The sequence below is a fragment of the Dermochelys coriacea genome, chromosome 20 (assembly GCF_009764565.3).
Source record: "Dermochelys coriacea isolate rDerCor1 chromosome 20, rDerCor1.pri.v4, whole genome shotgun sequence".
In the NCBI taxonomy this organism is placed as follows: domain Eukaryota; kingdom Metazoa; phylum Chordata; order Testudines; family Dermochelyidae; genus Dermochelys; species Dermochelys coriacea.
Window position 1 is genome coordinate 5,188,858 of NC_050087.2, and position 20,684 is coordinate 5,209,541.

The 20,684-nt window shown below is 52.2% G+C and overlaps 1 protein-coding gene across 2 annotated transcripts; it reads right to left on the minus strand.

The window, feature by feature from the left end:
* Positions 1-4,245: 4,245 nt before the first annotated feature.
* Positions 4,246-18,959, minus strand: KRT8 (keratin 8). Of its 2 annotated transcripts, XM_043506656.1 has the most exons (10): positions 18,756-18,959; positions 17,392-17,740; positions 13,716-13,924; positions 13,078-13,138; positions 12,891-12,986; positions 11,919-12,083; positions 9,782-9,907; positions 8,410-8,630; positions 7,004-7,059; positions 4,246-6,121 (listed from the first exon to the last, which is right to left on the minus strand). In XM_043506656.1, the coding sequence occupies exons 2-10, from the start codon at positions 17,728-17,730 to the stop codon at positions 5,931-5,933; spliced, it is 1,464 nt and encodes a 487-aa protein (XP_043362591.1). In that variant the 5' UTR covers positions 17,731-17,740; positions 18,756-18,959; the 3' UTR covers positions 4,246-5,930. The 2 variants fall into 2 exon arrangements, with proteins under 2 accessions (XP_043362591.1, XP_038234762.1); XM_038378834.2 differs by lacking the exon at positions 18,756-18,959 and having other exon boundaries at positions 17,392-17,815.
* Between the last annotated feature and the right edge of the window lie 1,725 nt (positions 18,960-20,684).

Sequence of the window (20,684 nt, forward strand, 5' to 3'; positions counted from 1 at the left end):
ACAGGATTGGCCTTCGGGAGGTGTCCCACTGTGCTCCAATGTGACCGCTCTGGACAGCACTTTCAACTCCACTGCATTTCAGCCAGGTGCACAGGAAAAGCTCTGGGAACTTTTGGAGCAGCATGCAGAGCTCACCAGCACAGCTAACCATGCCTGCCCAGGGCTGCAAACACGCTCCAGAAGACACTGGATCTGATTGCTGGGTGGGGAGAAGAGTCTGTGTAGGCAGAGCTCCGAACCAGCAGAAGAAACGCTGACATCGATGCCAAAATCGCACTGGGCATGGGGGACAAAGGCTCTACCAGGGACACACAGCAGTGCCGCGTGAAAATAAAGGGGCTCAGGCAAGCGTACCAGAAGACAAGGGAGGTGAACAGTCACTCTGGTTCTGAGCCACAGACATGCTGCTTCTATGAATGGCTGCATACAATTTTAGGCGGAGACCCCACCAGAACCCCAACACTCTCTGTGGATACCTCCCAGGGGCCCCAGGCAGCCATGGGCAACAATGAGGAGGACATTGTTGAAGAGGAGGAGAATGCTCAGCAGGCAAGTGGAGGATCCATTCTCCCCCACAGCCAGGACCTTTTCCTAACTCTGGAGCCAATCCCTGGTCAGGGCCTATCGCTGTGAGACCATGATGGCGGGGAAGGCACCTCTGGTGAGTGCACACTTGTAATCACACTACAGGGGTTAAATGCAATTGTGTTTAATGCTTAATCTGAGGTAAACAATTGGGATACGGTGGCTGCCAGTCCAGCTACGCAAAGGGTGCCCCCCGGAAAAGCCTGTTTATGTGCCAAGAGTTTCCTCACCAAAATATCTCCCTGGGTGTGGCCTGACACTGCCTACCCTTTCTTGTGTGCTTACCATGCCCTCCTGCAAACCAAAATCTGCTGCCCAGTGCTCTGCCGTGTGTTGTACCTTACTGGTAAGCACTCCTTTTAAAAGACAAAATGTGGCCGTGTACCTCAGGAAATGTATTTACTGTTGTGAAGTGTTTCATTCATTGCAAGAGTTAACCTGTTTTCAACCATGTATGTTCTGTAAGGCTACCCTGGTGGAGTTTTTTTCCTTGCAGCTGCAACCTTGTCCGTGGGTGCTCCCTCCACACCAGCACAAAGGCTTTCCCAGATTAGAAGGTGAAAAAAGCAGACAAGGGAAGACATGTTCTGCAGTTTGATGCCTTCCTCCAAGACTGACAGGGCCCAGCTGAATGCATGGAGGCTTACACTGTCGGAGAGCACATACACCAACCAAGAGGGCAGGAAACCATGCAGGGAACAAGAGTGTAACACGCAAGAGGAGAGGTTGCAGCTTTTGGGGGAGAAATCAGACATGTTGAGGCATCTGGTTGAGGTGCAGGAAAGGCAGCTAGACCTTAGAGTCCTGCTGCACCCAATGATGAACCAGCTGCCCTCCTCACCAAGTTCCATATCCTCCTCTCCCAGACGACCTAGAATGCACGGGGGGAAGCTCTGTTATCCCTTGAACTCAACTCCAGGGGATGGTTCATGGAGCGGAAGACTCTCATTCCCCCAGCATTGATTGCTAGACAGTGCAATTGTAATAAGCTACGTGTCCTTTCCCCTCCCACCCTGTGTTTTCAGGCCTTTAGACCTGCGTTATCTTTGCTATTTATTGCTGTCTCTGTTCAGTGTTTGAGAGCATAATCAAAATGCATGAATTGAAGACAAGAGGCTCTTTATTCACTGTACATGTTGTAGTTGGTGAGGGTTTAGTTTACAGGGCAGTACATACAAAGAAGGGGGCAGCGTGGTAAAGAACAACACACAGAACTGTCACATCAGTGTCATTCATGAAACTGGTTTTCAAAGCCTCTCAGAGATGCAGTGTGTCTTGATGTGCTCTTCTTATTGCCCTTCTCATAATTGGCAGCCAGGTGATCTGCCTCAACCCCCCACCCCACCAGAAACTTTTCCCCCTTATTTTCACAGATATTATGGAGCACACAGCAAGCAGCAACAACCATGGGAATATTGCTTTCAGTGAGGTCTAACCTAATGAGTAAACTGCGCCAGTGCCCCTTTAAACTTCAAAGGCACATTCTACCACCATTCTGCACTTGCTCAGCCTATGGTTGAACTGCTCCTTACTGCTGTCCAGGCTGCCTGGGATAGGCTGGTCTCCAAGGATAACTATTGGTCTTTCAAAGTCACCAACGGTAATTTTCCGGTCTGGGAAGAAAGTTCCTTCTTGCAGCTTTCTGAAGGGACTGAAGTTCCTAAAGATTCATGCGTCATGTACCTTTCCCGACCATCCCACGTTGGTGGCGGTGAAATGGCCCTTTTGATCCACTAGCACTTGCAACACCATTGAGAAATACCCCTTTTGGTTTATGTTCTCTTTGGCAAGGTGGTCTGGTGCCAAGATAGGGATATGCGTGCCATCTATCACCCCACCACAGTTAGGGAACCCCATCTCAGCAAAGCCCTCCACTCTGTCCTGCACATTTCCTAGAGTCACTACCCTTCTTAGCAGAAGTGAATTGATAGCCCTGGCTACTTGGATTGAAGCAGCCCCCATGGTAGATTTACCCCCTCCAAAGTGATTCCTGACTGACCGGTAGCAATCTGGTGTTGCAAGCTTCCACAGAGCTATTGCCACTCGCTTCTCAACTGCCAGAACAGGTCCCATTTTGGTATTTTGTCACTTGAGGACTGGGGAAAACAATTTGCAAAGTTCTATGAAAGTGATCTTATGCATTTGAAAGTTATGCAGCCCCTGCTCCTCATCCCATATCTACATCACAATGTGCTCCCACCAGTCTGTGCTTGTTTTCCGGGCCCAGAAGCGGCGTTCCACCACGTCAACAAGCCCAGCTGCCACCGCCTGCGTGTGCAAATTGCTCCATTCCATGGCTTCAAGCACGGCTATTTGCGGCTCCTGGCTAGCCTCTGCAAATACCACAGGATGATGCAGAAAGTGTTTGCGATGCTCACAACAGTGTACAGCTGAGCAGGGTCCATGCTTGTAGTACTATGGTGTCTGCACAGGTAACCCAGGCTTTGGCATGAAAATGATTGTTTGCGGTTGCTTTCAGAGATGGAGGAAAGGAGGGAAGAGGCAAGTGAAAACCACCCACGGAAATGTTTTTGTGCCATCAGGCATTGGGAGCCTAACCCAGAATTCCAATCGGCAACAGGTACCATGGGATAGCTGCCCACAGTGCATCGCTCCGTGAGGCCATGTTAGCCATGGTACTGAGGATGCACTCCGAGGACGGAAAGTGCAGAAGAGAAGAGTGAAGGGGGATTTGATAGCAGCCTTCAACTACCTGAAGAGGGGTTCAAAGAGGATGGAGCTCAGCTGTTCTCAGTGGTAGCAGATGACAGAACAAGGAGCAATGGTCTCAAGTTAGAGTAGGGGAGGTCTAGGTTGGCTATTAGGAAACACTATTTCACTAGGAGGGTGGTGAAGCACTGGAATGTGTTACCTCCATCCTTAGAGGTTTTTAAGGCCCAGCTTGACAAAGCCCTGGCTGGGATGATTTAGTTGGGTTTGGTCCTGCTTTGAGCAGGGGGTTGAACTAGATGACCTCCTGAGGTCCCTTCAAACCCTGATATTCTATAGTGGGGACATGCAGCATCGATTTTGTGAAATGGGAAGCTAAATGTCGACTTAAATAAATTCAACCTAATTTCGTAGTCTAGATATACCTTTAGACTGTAAGCTTTTTGCTCAAGGGACATCTCTTTATTTTGGGTTTGTACAGGGCCTAGCACAATGGGGAGAGCTGGAAATAGGTTTCCTCTTCCATGAGATTTTCAAAAGTTCAAAAAAATTTCCCCCATCCTGAATTGGGACAAAAGTCAAAAATCTTAAAAATTTCAGATGATCAGATCATGAGCAATGTTTAGTTCAGGTCAGCTGAAACATTTTGCTTTGATACTTTCCAAATGTTTTGATTGTGACCTAAAAAAAAAACCTAAAACTAAACTAAACGACTAAATTTCAAATGGAAAAACCATTTCAAACCCCAAAATCGAAAGGTTTTGACATTTTAAAACACTGTTCAAAACTTTTTTCCCATTTATTTCTTAAGAAAAAAAAAGTGTCCATATCGATGCATCCGCCGGGCAAGCTTCAGTTTTGTGCCTCCTTTGGTCTTCCCGCAGTCAGGCAAGAGGAAGACAAGGGCAGATTCCATATCACCGAGAGAACAAAATGCAGACATCTCTCAGCAAAAGTTAGCACGGGACACAAGACAGACAGACACCACCATTATAGGTAACAGCTTTATTGAGAAAATGGAGAAGATACGACCCTCCGTGAGGAGGGGAAGAAAGAGCCAACACACAGCTTCCGTCTCTAGCAAATGAACATCGTACTGCAGAAGGAGGAAAGAGAGAGAGTGTGTTGCTTACAGTCACACCCCCCCACCCCCCTGCACACAAGGCAGTTGAGGGGGTGGAAGAGAAAAAGAATCACACATTTGCTTTAGTTCCACCATCAGTTGTGCTGAGCAAGCATTGAACTGGGGATGCCCAAGCTGGAGAGGAGCCTTGATTGCTGACCCACTGGGAACAGAATTGGCAACTTCCCCCACCCACTGCCTCCCCCAGATAGCTGGGGGTGGGAGGGAGGGGAACCACCCTTTTCCTCCTTCCCAGCCACCCAGAGAGAAGGAAATCTAATGTTATGGCAATGAAAAGAGCCACAGAGCAGTGAACTGACGGTTAAGGTCCTGGCATCATGTGGCCATAAGACAATGGTCCCCAAACTTTTTTGGTCACACCCTGCCCCCTTACTTGGTTTGCAGCCCCCCGGAGCTGCATCCAGAAGTAAGCCTGCGGTCGGGGGCTGTGGCCAGGAGTGGGGCCACAGTTGGGGGCCGAGGCCAGAACTGCAGCTGGGGGCAGGGCTGGAATGGAGCTGGGGGCAGAACAGGGCTGGGTGGTGCTTCCTCCCCACCCCTTCTGGGGGGGCACACCTCAGTTTGGGGACCACTGCATGAGATTGAGGCCTTTAGTAATAAATAAGACCCCATTTTCCAACAACCTCAGAGCCTGGGGATGCTGGGGCCCAGACCAATGAGTGAGGCTGGTATCATGCCGCAGGGATGTTATGACGCCACGTTGTTGGCATTCTGGCCACAGGCGCCGACTCTGTGGGTGCTCTGGGGCTGGAGCACCCAAGGGGAAAAATTAGTGGGTGCTCTGCACCCACCGGCAGCCAAGCTCCCTTCACCCCCCGCCCCACCTCCTCCTCCCTTGAGTGCACCGCGTCCCCACTCCACCGCCTACCTCCCAGCATTTCCTGCCCGGCCGCCGCCAAACAACTGTTTGGCAGCATTAGCACACTCCGGGAGGGGTGGGGAGGAGGTGGGGATATGGGAAAGGAGTTGGATTATTGGCAAGGTGGGGGTGGAGCTGGGGCGGGACCTCATGGAAGGGGTGGAGTGCAGGCACGGCTAGGGGCAGGGGTCGCACACCCACGGAAAAGAGAGGAAGTCTGTGCCTATGATTCTGGCAGCACCACACAGGGGCTGCACCACGGGACGCATTTGTGACTCTCTGCATCTAACAGCTCTGGGAGACACCGATTGAAATGCTTGATCCAGGCCTGAGCCAGTCCTCCAAGCTGAGACAGTGCTGGATGGAGCAGCAAGGGAAAGAGAAAGGAGCAAGGGATGGAAACCTGGCCATTTGGACTCTAATGGGTGGATTCTCAGCTCCTCCTCCTCATGTGTGAAGGAGAGGGACAGGCAGGGGGAGCATCTGGGGCATCAGACGACTCATTGATTATCACAAGAAAATTTGCAAACGCTGCTGGGTTTGGGGGGGGGGGGGGGATCCTGGGCTCCAGCCCTTGTCCCAGTCTCCCCCAGAGTCCTAGTGGCCCAGCTGATCAGGAAAGGCTCATCTCTTAAGGCACTTTTAAGCTGTGGAAGCTCATCCGGTGGCTGCTCAGTTGGACAGGATGTCGGAGGTCTCGGACACCAGTCTCCCATCCTTGGTCTCGATTTTCTTGATCACGATGGCCTTTGACTTGGCAAAAGCCGAGCTCTCCAGTGTGGGTGAATTCAGGGAGTAGCCACCACTCACGTATGAGCTGCTGTATCCTCCCCCGTAACCACCGTATGCGCTGCCAAGCCCACCTGGACGGGAGGAGAGAGACAGAGGACCAGTAAGACCATGCAAGATGTGCAAGTGACTCCCCAGCCAAGGGCAATGCTGACCGCATGGACTGCTCAACCCACATCCTGTGGGCCCGAGCACTGCGGACCCTGGAAGGCTACAACGCTTGATCTCTGCTACAAAACCTGGCCCAGATCTCTCCTACAGTTGAGTCAGCTGTGCAGCTCTGCACTTCAGAACCAAGCTGGGGAAGCAAAAGGCTAGATCCTAGACTAGGTGCTGCCAGGACGGAGTGAAGGCAACCTATGGTCCTGAATCGCTAACTCGATTCCCCCAGGGTGGAGAGAGCATGGGCAGGATGAGTCAGCCTCTTGCAAACACCCCCTTATAAAAGCAGAAGGGGATGTCATTACAGAGCATCTAACCCTGCAATGATTCCTTCCCTCATCTTCTTGGTCAGGAGCTCAGCCTTGGAAAAAGAAGCCCCTGGCACTAGAAACCATCCCACTGCTGGGGCTTAGGCACGTTCCAGCTGCCCCTTCCCTTCCCCTGCCCCCACAAATCCCCATTGCTGCAGAGCAAGAATCACCCCCCCAACACATCTGGTTCAGTGCTGGTAAGACTGAGCAACCATGGGGAAGGTGGACCAGGCCCAGTTCTGCTAGTTGCTGAGTGCCCTCAGCTCCCACTGAAGTCAGTGATAATTAGGACCCTCAGCGAGTTACAAAGGGCCAGTTTCTCCCCCGAGCCCCAACCCTGGTGTCAAATTCCTGCTGAGTAGCAGAGTCCATCCTCACGGGGAGAGGGGGGGGAGGAAGGCTGGCGGGATTCTGCCTCAGCTCAGAGTGCTGCCCTGCTGCCCCACATTACCAAACCCCACCCCCAAAATGAAATGCGTTTACCTGAATAGCTGGTCTTTTTGGTCTGAATGCTCATGTTTTGCATCCCGGACTCCAGCCTGCCAAGCAGAAGAGAGGGACATGAGTTATCAGTGCCCGGATGTGTCGAATGGGGATGGGGCACAGAGAAGGACAAACTTAGGGCTGCGTGGAATGGGTGAGCCACTGCCAATGTGGCATCAGAACAGCTCATCTGTGTGTCATAGACCCAATACTGCTAACAGCAGAGATTCTCCTTTAGCTCTATTGATAAGGCCCCGTTACTTCTGACGCAGAAGAATCCAGGTTCTATCCTGGCTGCCCCTGGGAACTTCTGAGCATCTGCAGCCTGCCAGAAATTTATAAGAGCGAAGCCCTAAGCAGAGGGTTTGTTACTAATATCATTACCCTTGCTTTGCAGATTATCCACTGACCCAGCTAAGGCCACCCAGTGAGTCAGCACAGGCAGGACTAAAACCCAGGCATTCCTGGCTCCTGACCATCTAGACAAGGGGGGGGTCTCGAGCAGGGGGCTGCACTGCAAACAGATGTCAGGGGGTTGTGACCAGCCTGCCCTTTCCATATTGCTAAGTGGGATGAGGGGAGGGGTATCCCTGCATGGGAAAGTGGGTGAGCGCATGGAAAGGGTTTGATCACTAGGCAACGTTGCCCCTGCTGCATCTCAGAATTCGCAGCCCTGGCTGCACTGTGCCGACTTGCTGCTGGGAGCCGAGTTACATCCCAGCCACTCTGCGCCTCGCTGCCCCGAGCTCCCTCCCCCCTGTCCTCACACAGCTGCCAACACTGCCTTTGCCTGACACGCTGCAGTAGGGCTGACTCCACATCCGTATGCGAACATCATCATCGATGAGGCACCAATGGATGCGCTAGACAGACGAACATGTGACTGCAGTAGCCCACTTAACGGGCCCGCACCCCACTAAGCTCCGTCTGCCTGCGACTCAATTACTGGATTATTCATGGGAGTCACTGAAAACCCGAGGTCTGATGGGAGGCTGTAGTGATGGTGGATGTACAACGTAAGCCCCTTAATGGGCCAGCAACTGAGGGTGCTCTTTGCAAAGCTGGCACTAGCAGGACATCCTGATTAGGGTGACCAGAGAGCAAGTGTGAAAAATTGGGACGGGATGGGGGTAATAGGCACCCATATAAGACAAAGTCCCGAATATCAGGATTGTCCCTGTAAAATCACGACATCACCCGAATCCTGATGCACTCAGAAGTCAGCAAGGCTCAGCACACAAGGAGTTCATCTACAAACCTTGCTCCGAGACAGACATGTAAGACTTTGGAGCCAAGTTCCACACCCGGGGAGGGTCTATTGTCCTCAGTTCTCTCACTGGTCCTCCCTCTGGAGAGGGGGAGAAGCCATCCAATCATGACACACGATGCCGGCCTCCCACACCCACCTGCTCTCCTCTCCTTCCAGTAGCTTCCTGTAGGTGGCGATCTCGATATCCAGCGCCAGCTTGATGTTCATCAGCTCCTGGTACTCCCGCAGCTGGCGGGCCATGTCCTGCTTGGCTCTCTGCAGAGCAGCCTCCAGCTCAGCCAGCTTGGCGCTGGCATCTTTGATGGCCATCTCGCCACGCTCCTCGGCCTCAGTAATGGCTGCTTCCAAGCTGGCACGCTGGGGGGGAAAGCATTAGATGGTTTCTCCCAGAACAGGGGCCTCTCCCAGCATCCTTATCAGAGGAGGAGGGTGAAGCTCCCCGGAGAAATCTGCTGGGGCATTATACATCCAACACACTAAGGGCTGGTCTAAATTTTTGCACCAATGTTGCTGACCCAATGCGAACTCCCAATATAGATGCACTACACCCAGGCCAAGCAGGGGCTTGCAACTGGGCAGTTTACCCCCATTTCAAACCAGAGTAAGCTACGTGGGTTCATGCCCTGCTTTACACCCATGGCAGATTATTTTCCACCCGATGGTGCAAACTTAGACCAACCCTGAGCTCTTGCATCCTATTCAGATTTTGCTTTCTCCCATCATACAGGCTTCTCCAAAGGAGACTGGGGAGCAGGGAAAGTGAAAATCCCTCTGGAAGAAAGGGAAGCAGGCTCCTATCTACACCAGGGCTGCAAGCATGTCACTGTCACAACACATGACCCCTGATCCTATTTCTAAGCACTGCCCCATTCTGCAGCGCAGGCCGACCTGTGGGATTGGTGAGGCGCTCAGCTGCTAAAGTCCCGAGAGCTGCAAAAGAAACTAGGGGGAGGGAGAGAGAGACTGATTGATTGATTACAGCAACAAGAGTCAGTGAGATTAAAGAGAAAGAAAAGTCAGATCATCAGCTAAAGTAAACAGGCAGAGATAGGGTGACCAGATGTCCTGATTTTATAGAGACAGTCCTGATTCTGGGGTCTTTTTCTTATATAGGCTCCTATTACCCCCCACATCCTGTCCCGATTTTTCACATTTGCTGTCTGGTCACCCTAGGCAGACAGAGCTCGACTTCTGTAGTGCTGTATTGATTATCTCAGCTGAAAAACTGGCCCAGAGACAGATATTAACTATGCCTTCAAACCACAGTTGTGCTGCCCACGGGTTGGGGGGCACATGGGGAATTTCCCATCTACACTAGAGAATGGGGCTGTGTTGCCCCACAGCTGCAGTTAGGTGGATTGAGAGGGATCTGTAGACCGGCAAGCTAAGAATAGCAAGAGGGAATTTCCCCGGGTCTCTGGGGCAGGTCCCATGCCCCCAGATAACTGCAGAAGGAGAAACCAAGGGTCTGGTGCAATTCTGGAGAAGTAAGTGGTTGTTTCTCTAACCTGGCCTTTCAGAGTATCAATCTCCGACTGTAGTCGGTGGATCATCCTGTTGAGCTCGTTGATCTCGGTCTTGGTGGTACGGAGGTCATCCCCGTGCTTCCCCGCCACTGCCTGGATCTCCTCGTACTGTGTGGGAAGGAGAGAGACAAGGAATTAAGAACAGAGCGCACAGTGTCATCAGCTGTCCCCCTTCCGTGAGTGCAGAATCCAGGCCAGGATTTAGGGAGATCCTGTGCGGGGAGAGATGGCAACCCAGGCTGGGAGCTAGAGAGACACCCAGGGTTAGTCTGTGTCCAGCAGTCTCACTAAAGGAATCCCCTTATCATTACAGCTGAATCCTGGCTCTTTACCACCAGGGAAACAGTATAAACCAGGGGTCCTGTCACAATTGTCCCAGCTCTGGAAGGCTCCATTTTTAACAGCTTTAATCAGCCTTGCAAATTTGCCAGAAAAATTCACCAGGCCTGGTTCAGAGATTGCAAATAAGGAGACTGGTGGTATTTCACTTCCCCTTCAGTCAAATCCTCCTCCCCAGGAGGAAGTGGGATTTTGCAAGGCTGGATTAAATTCTATGTGTCGGGAAGGGAAGCCAGAAGGAAATCAGAATGAAAACCATGTAATATTGCTGCTTAGAAAGTCCTGTGTATACTGCTATGCAGATTGCAGTAAGCTCTGCAGCTAAGGGCGTCATCCCAGCTTCCAGGGTCAGAGGAACCAGTGTGGAATCTCTGTGCAACGACTCAGAGTGCACATTGCAAAACCACTGCAGGATTAGAGACAGCTGCTCCGGGGTGGAACAGCACCGGTCCTGCAGGTAGGGCAGAGGGGCAAGTGGCCGTTCGGGACAGAACTAACAATGGGGTGCTTCCGGTCTGGATTGGAATGATGCATGAACTGCATAGGAGCCCAAGGCTGGACTGCCAGGGGAGGGTGGCAAGCACCGACGGCATGTGGGAAGCATTTGCCGTTCCTTGGAAATGAGGCTTCCACCTGGGACAATCAAAGGGAAGGGAAGTATGGTCCAATGGGTAGGGCACTGACGAGAGACCTGGATCCAGTTCCTGGCTTGCCATTCAGCCCCTCTGTGCTTCAGTTTCCCATTTATGAAAGAGGGATGACAGCCCTGTCTTGCCTCCCAGAGATGTGGTGAGAATAAATGTATTGAAACTTGGGAGGTTTTTATACTATCTTAGATAGACAAGGAAATTCAGGCCTGGGCTTTCACGTCAACGTGGACTGCATTCGAGCAATCGTCTATGCAAGTCCCATCTTCTTGCCAGGACAGGTTTGTTCATTACACTAGAAAATGGCTTGTATCATCCAGTCTGGTTTTAAACATTCCCAAATTATGGAGCTTCCCCCAGGAGATGACTCTACAGCCTCAGATTTCAGTGTTAGGTTGTTTGTGTCCCATTTTAGAGAAGGTAGGTCTATGAAGCCAAGGCTGAAGCAGGCTCCCTGCAGGGAAGGGCTATGGCCTAGGGTATGCAGGAAGGACAGACAGTGGTTCCTTGTGGCCTGAGATTTTCAGAATGTGTGACTCAGCTGTGGCAGATACGGTAATTCCCTGTAATAGCCTTGAAAAAGGTTTATTCAGTTGAGCGTAAGTCTCTCCGGAATCCATTGTATTAAGTGCAAAGCTGATGTATTATTGCGGGATTGGCTGTAACTTCGTCTAGGGGGGAGACATGGGAAAGTGTTCTGAAGGTAGGCAGGGGCCTGGGGAGCCTTGGATAACCCCAGTTGGGAGGGAGAGAGACAGGGTTCTCCGCCCTAAAGAGGTGACGGCTGAGGATCCGGGAGCTTAAGAGTGGGTGTCCTTGCTGGACCACAGAAGGGGAGCACAGGTGCTGTTGCCCTGAACTGTGACTCCAGCCACTAGAGGGGGTCAATGAGTCACGTTGCATTTGAGAGTTATGCATGCATATGCAATGCCTGCTAAGGAAGGCTTCTCCTGCCTGTACTGCAGGGGATACTTCATGTGCTCAGCTCACCAGCTGGAGGGAAGGAATGGGACAGCTGCCACCTAGCGAACATTCCCATGGGCAGTGCCACACGCCCTAAGCCGCCCATGGTCAGCTCAGAGACCAGGCTGGCTGCATCCCCAGCAGCTCTGGGGGACAGACGGGCAACTCACCTTGATCTTATACATGTTCTCAGCCTCCGCCCGGCTCTTGTTGGCCATCTCCTCGTACTGCGCTCTAACCTCTGCAATGATGCTGTCCAGGTCCAGCTTGCGGTTGTTGTCAATGGTCAGGACCACAGAGGTGTCAGAGACCTGGGATTGCAGCTCACGCAGCTCCTGGGTGCGGATAAGCATAAGGATCATCTGTCACCATGGAGCATGGAGAACTCGGTGCACTCACCAGCATTCCCAATGCCTTGCAGCTGGCTCCTTTCCCAGACTAGGGTTACCGTATTTCAAGTTCCCAAACACAAGACATTGCTGAAGGGAGGGGAAGCTGGAGGAGGAATGGGAGAGGGGGCACAGCAGGCGCCACCGCTCTCCGGCCGCCCAGCTCCGAAGGCAGCGCCCTGCCAGCAGCGGCACAGATGTACGGGTGGCAATACCATACCAGGTCACCCTTACGTCGGCGCTGCTGGCGGCGGCAGCTCTGCCTTCAGAGCTGGGCTTCTGGCCAGCAGCTGTCGCTCTCTGGCTGCCCAGCTCTGAAGGCAGGGCAGAACTAAGGGTGATAATACCAAATCACGGACATTCATTCATATTTCAAAAATCCGCCCGGATGGAGATTGGAGGACCAATGGTAACCCTATCCCAGACTGATCCAGCCACTGAATCCACTGGGGCTGATGTTGCCAGCAGCTGGCTGAGATCCCCCTCCTTCCACTCACCAACCTCAAAGGGCCAGAGGGCAGCAGCAGATGCTGTAGGATTGATGGCTTGGCTATCCGGGGAGTGGAGAAGAGGGGTGTCACCATGCACCCTATGTACAAACAGTCCCAGCCCTTTAAAAATCCCATGTCTCCTGCAAGAAGACACTTGTCTTCGCAGGAACTCAGTGTTATTCAATGGGATTCCCCCTGCAGGTCAGGAAGGAATTTATAAGGCCAGGGCTACAGCACTGAGCCAAAGGGAGACATCACAGACCTCGTCATACAGCTGCCTCAGGAAGTTGATCTCGTCAGTCAGACTTTCCAGCCGGGACTCCAGCTCCACCTTGTTCATGTAGGCCTCATCCACATCCTGCAGGAACAGAGCACAGACCTCATTAGAGAGACCCCCAGCCCTCTTTGCCTGCGGCGCACAGCCGAGCCCAGGAGCACCATGGACTCACCTTCTTCAGCAGGACAAATTCGTTCTCCTTCTCAGTGCGGTGGTTGATTTCATCCTCGTACCTGAGGGAGGGGGAAACTGTCAGGTCTGCAGCAGGGCTGGGAAGTCATTCTCTGATGGATGCTACGAAGGCGTAGCGACCATCGTGGGGGCAGACAGACTCATCTAGGGGATGCCAGGAGGCGGGGAGACCCCTAGCCAGGCACCCACCAATGACCTTCCAGACCTGGAAGGCGAAAGGACAGGATGGGTTTGGGAAACGGTGCTCACTGTTGGGTGGGACAGGATTGTGCATTGGGGTTTATATGTGAAGTGATGGAGGAAAACCCCTAATGATGCCCATCCCGCCCCCTCCCCACCAAGAAGAGCTGAGAACCACCCGCTTTCGGGAGAAGTTCTCTGTGCAGAGAAGCAAGGAGCACACAAGCCGGGCCGGTGTTGATAACCTGGCCAGATCCAATGAATGCCCTGAAGGAGGCAGCATGCTGATAATGAATGTAGCCTTTAAGAGCCTCCTTTTGTTAGGACACTGGGGTACAATCCAAGACCTCGGTGTGCCTGGGATTTCTACCTCCCTTTGAACGGAATGAAGGTGTGTGTGTCCCCTCCCACCCCCGCTTTGGCCTCAGTTGGACTCACTTATTCTTGAAATCCTCCACCAGGCCCTGCATGTTACCCAGCTCAGCCTCCAGCTTGAGCTTCTCCTGGCCCAGGCCGTCCAGCTGCCTGCGCAGGTTGTTGATGTAGGCCTCGAACATGCTGTTCATGTTGCTGTGGGTGGCCTTCTGGCCCTGCAGCAGGTTCCACTTGGTCTCCAGCATCTTGTTCTGCTGCTCCAGGAAGCGGACCTAGTGGGAGGTGAGGTGGGGAAGCAGAGCCTTGCTGATTACACCTGCAGAGCTCAGTGGCCCTGGGAAGCAGGAATCTCCTCCTGGGAGAGTTGCAACCTGTTGGGCACGGATAGCTTCTTCTCACTCATGCTCCTGAAATCACCCGCCATCCCTCCCACTAGGTCCTGATCCTTCTCTCACCCTTGTGAATCAGGAGTATCTCTGTGGAAGTCAATGGAGTTCCCCATGGAGTTTCCTAGTAGAATCAGGTGTAAGTGAGAAGACAACCAGGCCTACAGAACTGCACCAAGCCGGATTCTGCTCCCACCTCCACTCATAAATCAAAAGTAGCTTCACAGCAAGCAACAGAGTTCCCCTTGTGTAAGTGACTCTGTGCCATAGAGACTTATTCTGCCTCTGGACGTGTGCACCGTTTAATTCAATGGGAGATGAGTCCAGGTATCGGAAGGAGTTTTTTCCTGTTGAGCCCAACTCTGCTCTCAAAGTAAATTGAGAGTCACTCCATTAGCTTCAGTGGAGTGACTCTGGATTTACACCGGTATAACAGAGCGGAATCTGGGTCTCAATAAAGTATGTCTGATTCATTTACACTAAGGCCCATTTTCCCTACTCTGGGGGTGTAAAGCAGCCTCAGTGTAAATGAGAAACAAGCCAGAGGAAATAAGTGGAGTCACTGTGGGTTGACACTTATGTAACGGAAGGGAAGGATTTGGCCCTCGGCATTTATTTTCTTGAAAAGTGAAGGTAAAGCAATCTAAAAGGCTAGGCCTTGTCTGCATTAGAGGCATCTGCATCAAAACTGTTACATCAGTGCAAACCCCTAACGGAGGCACATCTGGCACCGATGCATCACAGGGTTTACACCAATGCCATCTGATCTAGTCAGTTACCAGAGCCCACCCCGCCTTGCTTTTATACAGGGCCTGAGGGTCACAACTCTGCCTACCACACGCCACAGCGCAGAAGTCACAATCCCTATACCAGGGGTGTGAAGGAGCCTTAGTGTAGACAAGAAATAGGCCCAGCAAAGTAAGTGGAGTCACTCTGGATTGATACTGATGTAACTGCCCTTCATCGCAAAAGGGGTTTCTCTTGAGCAGGTGTGACGGCTGCCATCTTAACGGACGCATGAGGGATTGAACTGAGGACCTCCAGAGCTAAAAGGGCAAGCAGCCATGGCTTGAGCTAAACAGTCAAGGCTGCTTAAATGGGGCTGTCACAACACATACCCTCAGGGCACGGGGAGGGGGAGACCTGTAACATACGCCCCCCAGTGGGTTACACAGGTACTGCAGGATTTAGCCCACAGGCCTACAAATGCCTTTAGCGTTTACTTGCAGACTTGGAGCTGCTGAAGTCAAGGTCTCTTGCTGGCAAAACTCCCCATGATTTAGCGCATGGAGTTAGATTTACCAAAGCATTCAGCCCCCACTGAGAACCATGGACGCTGCTGGACCACGTGCAAAAAGCTGTCCCATTTAGCATGTGGCCAGGCTAAGGGCATGATGCAGACCTCTGGCCATGCTGGTGGAAACCAGGAGTAACGCCACTGAAGCTGATGGCATAACAACGGCATCGAATTAGTAAGAGGAAGAAGAAATGGGCGCAGTGGAGTTACTTTGGATTGCCACCAGCATCACGGATGGCCAGGTGGCCCATTGTACAGAGGAAGGGATGCCACCTGGCCTGGATGATCTGGACTAGGGGGGCACAAGAGGATTTGTAACAGGCCTTGAGCCAAAGGAGGGGCCAGGACACTTGGACTCCTGGAGGGCAGGGCAAGGCAGCTGTTCCTGCCAATAGCCCAGCCTTAGATAACAAGAGATGTAAACACAGGCCTTTGCTAACAGGCAATAAAACCTGTTTGTTTAAATCCAAACCCGACACAGTTGCCCTAGAACAGTGATGGGTGTGGTGGGAGAGGCTTTCAGGTTAGATTGTTACATTGCCTTTAGTTAAGCATTTCCTCCAGCTGGCCGCCAGTGTGTGTTTTAAAAAACACACAAAACAAACAAGGAATCCGGTGGCACCTTAAAGACTAACAGATTTATTTGCGCATCTGGGTTTTTTACCCGCGAAAGCTTATGCCCAAATAAATCTGTTAGTCTTTAAGGTGCCACCGGACTCCTCCTTGTTTTTGTGGATACAGACTGTTACGGCAACCCCTCTGATATTTAAAAAAAAACACACAGCTTTTTAAGCCCAATGCTGGAAAAGGGCAGAAAGAATCCAGCTGCCCTTTTGCCAGGGCACCAGCCTCTGAAACAAAAGTCCAGGTGAGGGTGGAACAGGAACAGATGCAGGCTGCCCATGGGGCAAGTGGGGGGAGGGAGGTCAACACCTGTCCCCTGCAAGTGGGGACCACTGTGCTGCAGCCATATACCAGGGCCTTGGAAATATTGAAGGAGAGAAGAAGCCTTGATGCAGCCCCTCTCGGCCTTACCGCATGCAGGGGTTACATCTTTTTCCAGGCTGGTATCACAGACACATGAGGATGGGAAAAAGCCACTGGGTTCCCTCTGGCTCATCCCAGCTCCACTAGCTCTGAAGTTTCCCCGGCTGTAGGTATGTTCGGCCCTAAGATTTTGGGTGCCTCCATTTTTGGGTCTGATTTTCAGAGGGGCTGACCCCCCGCTGGTTTCAGCAGAAGCTGCCTGTGCCTGGCACCCCCTGAAAACCAGGCACCAAGTTGGGCACCTGGAATCAGCCCCCACTTTTAGCTGGAGAGCCACATTTAGACCTCAGCCCCCAGCAGCACCCATTGAGAGCAATGGAGAACCCCCCCAGCCATGCCCTTTAGCAGGAGTGCTTTGCAAGGTGGCACATTTCCCTCCTCCCCCCGCCCCTACCCGCCGCCATGTGCAGGCAACTTCCCCATTAGCTCTAAAGCTGCTCTCCAGTGCCAATGCTTTTGACAGCCGCTCAGGGGCCTGTATTGGCAGGTGTCCCAATGGGGAACCTCTGGGCCTCTTCTCCATTCTGCTCCCACACCTCCGGGAGAGGGGCTTTTTCAACCCACCAGGTGGTGCAGTGACCGGAAATCTTTGTAACTAAGACAAGCAGAGGAAATTTTTCTCCATGTTCTCATGCACCTGTAGGAGGAGCCTTTGGCTCAGGAGTGGCTCAGAGGGATCTGATCTGGCTACAGAACTGTTCCGATTCCCCTCTGATTGCAGGGATATTGGCTGGCAGGTCACTACTCCCCTTATATGCTACGTGGTGGGAGAGACGTTACCCTGAGATGTTTACTGCACGCACCCCCCGCCACCCTATTCGAATCACTGTGGGTGGCATAGGGCGTAACTGAGTCTGGAATCAGCTCTATCTCCTTCCAGCCTCCAGGTGTTACAGCAACAGGACAAGTCTGGTTGACTTCTGCCCATCCATAAGGAACACACCCGCTTCTCTCCCTACCAACCCGGCTCTGCGGATGCCAGCTTCACCCGGACGGTGCCAGGACTCACCTTGTCAATGAAGGAGGCGAATTTGTTGTTGAGGGTCTTGATCTGCTCCTTCTCCTGCGTCCGCACATGCTGGAGGGTGGGGTCGATCTCCAGGTTGAGGGGTGACAACAGGCTCTGGTTGACGCTGACGGCAGTGATGCCACCCCCGGTGCCAAGTCCGTAGCCCACCGACGGTCCCCGCACGCTGCCTCCTCCATACCTGCTCCCACCATAGCTGGAGTAGGACGAGCTTATCCTGGTGTTGCCCACAGGGCCAGCTGTGTAGGAACGGCTGCTGAAGGAGCGAGTGGGAGCAGAGTTGGTGCTCCTGAAGGTGTTTTTGGTTATTCTGACAGACATTTTGGAGAGGCTAGTGGAGGAGGACAGGAAACACTGGTTGAGCAAGCTCAGCAGCTGAAGGACAGGCTCTAAAGGCTGAGAGCTGAGTGGGGTGTGTGCAGACTTATATACCTCACCATCAGGGGGCGGGGATCCAATGCCTGGAGCACTGACTGGCTACAGGCCTCGAGAGAGGCGGGGCTACAACAGAGCCAGGCCAATACCTGCTCCCTCCACCCTGCTCCACTTAATTAACTCTTTCAAAGCCAGAGAGGGGCAATCAAATGCACAGGGCCCAGCTCCAAGAAGCCTTGAGACTGGTCATTTGCGTCCCCTCGCCGTTGTGTTTGGAGAAGCACCTGGCAAAAATACCAGAGGGGGGCAGCAGCCTCATGAACTCACCCAGGATCCATCCAGAGAGAGCAGGAAATGCAACTATCAGGCCAGCTTCTGGTCTAAGAGTAGCAGCCCTGTTAGTCTGTATTCGCAAAAAGAAAAGGAGTACTTGTGGCACTTTAGAGACTAACAAATTTAGTTGAGCATAAGCTTTCGTGAGCTACAGCTCAATGCAACCAATGAAGTGACAGCTCACTTCATCGGATGCATCCGATGAAGTGAGCTGTAGCTCACGAAAGCTTATGCTCAAATAAATTTGTTAGTCTCTAAGGTGCCACAAGTCCTCCTTTTCTTCTGGTCTAAGTTATACTGGGGTGAACCCAGAGCTGGCACTAGTCATAAGCAGACTAAACAATCGCTTAGGGCCCCAAGCAGCTCCAAGAGGCCCCCTATTCGCTTTTTATTATGTGTTGGGGGAGGGGGGCAAAAAAACTATTATTTCTCAGGGCCCCCAATGGGCTAGCATCGCCACTGTGTGGCTTTGCTGGAGACATTCCGGGTTTGCATCACCAGAACCTTGCGCATCATTAGGGAAGCAACCAAAGATGCATGAGTTGAGGCTTGTTTTACCAGCAGGTGCCCAGAAAATAAAAGGAAAAGAAAAAAGCCGAGGAGAGACAGACAATAAGGTGTTTTGCAATGGCAGGTATCTGAGGTCCTAGGTCCTTTCTCACATGAGGTTCAGGGCTTCTGTGCAACAGGGAATTGATGCTACGCTGCCCTCACCGCTACAACTTCACCAGTAAATGCAGTACTGGGAGCACTAGTGTAGACTATACGCTGTAGTGCAGATGCTGTTGGAAGCACCAGGTCACACAGATATGCTCTGAGAGGGGTAAGTATCCCCCAGTGGTTGCAACAGTGGTGACCTGTCACAAGCAGCAAAAATATCCACATGTGGACACAGCATGCATCGCAGACAACGCAGGATAGATGTGCACTTCCAGACTTGTGCAAGCTCGTATGCACGGCTGGCCTGGCAGAAGTGCTTTAGGCCAGCCTTGGGGGTTACTGGCAGATTTGCGGGGTCCTGGGCTGGAATAACACGGGGGCTGCAGGTCAGGACTAGAGCTGGATGGAGGAAAGTTTTCATCAGAATTTATGAGATTTTTTTTTAAATTTCTCATCGCAAATCCAGGAGAAAAAGTCAAAATACTGAGAATTTTTCATGAACCAAAAATCTGGAAAAAAATAATTGGGTTGGGTCAACTGAGCCTGTTCAAAATTCTCAAAGCTTTTCCATTCATCCAGACCATGTTTTTGGCTTGCAGAATTACTCTAGTTAGCTTACACTGCAAAACAACAAGTTATTCCAAAAAATTTGGAATTTTTGGTTCAGAAAACGCCAACCTTTGGTCTGACCCAGTATGGCCGTTCTTATGTTCTTATTCTTCCCGGCCTTCCCCCACAACTCAGACCCATTAGCCTGCATGGAGTGTAGCTTAGGATCAAAACTGGCCCATGGCACATGTTGTGATCATTGGTCCGCTGGCTCCCGTATGCTGCCTGATGCTCCTTGTAGAAGGTAAACTCCCCCACCACACACACACACACACACACACACACACACAAACGCAGAACCTAGCAAGGGATTTTACTCCATCCTCAGATACATCTATCCATCTCTCCCCATATACATCTATCTAATCCGTCTATCTATGCCCATGCACATCTATCCATCCATCCACATCCATATCTATCTATCCATCCCCATACAGATCCATCTATGGATCCCCATACAAATCTAATCTAATCTATCTATCCATCCATCCCTGTACGCATAGGCGCTGACTCCCTGGGTGCTCCAGGGCTGGAGCACCCACGGGGGGAAATTAGTGGGTGCTCTGCACTCACCGACAACCAAGCTCCTCTCCCCGCCCCCCTGCCTCACCTCACCTCGCCTCTGCCTCCTCCCCTGAGCGTGCCAGGTCCCTGCTCCTCTGCCTACTTCCCAGTGCTTGCCGCCTCAAAACAGCTGTTTCGCGGTGTTACAAGCTCTGGGAGGGAGGGAGGTGGGGAGGAGCGGTAATGCGACATGCTCAGGGGAGGAGGTAGGGAAGAGGTGGGGCTGGGCCGGGGTGGGGATTTGGGGAAAGAGTCAAATAGGGGCAAGGAAGGGGCGGAGTTGGGGCAAGGACTTTGGGGAAGGGGTTGGAACGGGGGCGGGGCAGGGCAGGGGTGGGAGGGGTGGAGTCGGGGCGGGGCTGGGGGCAGAGGGATGTCGAGCACCCACCGGCGCCAGCAGAAGTTGGAGCCTATGCCTGTGCACATTTGTCAGAGGATGTTGTGAAGGCCAAGGCTGTAACAGGGTTCAAAGAAGAACTAGATAAATTCATAGAGGATAGGTCCATTAATGGCTATTAACCAGGATGGGCAGGGGTGCAAAACAATGCTCTGAAGTTTCCCCAGCCACTGTTTGCCAGAAGCTGGGAATGGGTGACAGCGGATGGATCCCTGCTCTGTTCATTCCCTCTAGGGCACCTGGCATTGGCCACTGTCAGAAGACAGGATATGGGGCTAAATGGACCTTTGATCTGACCCAGTATGGCCGTTCTTTTGTTCTTCCATCCTCAGATGCA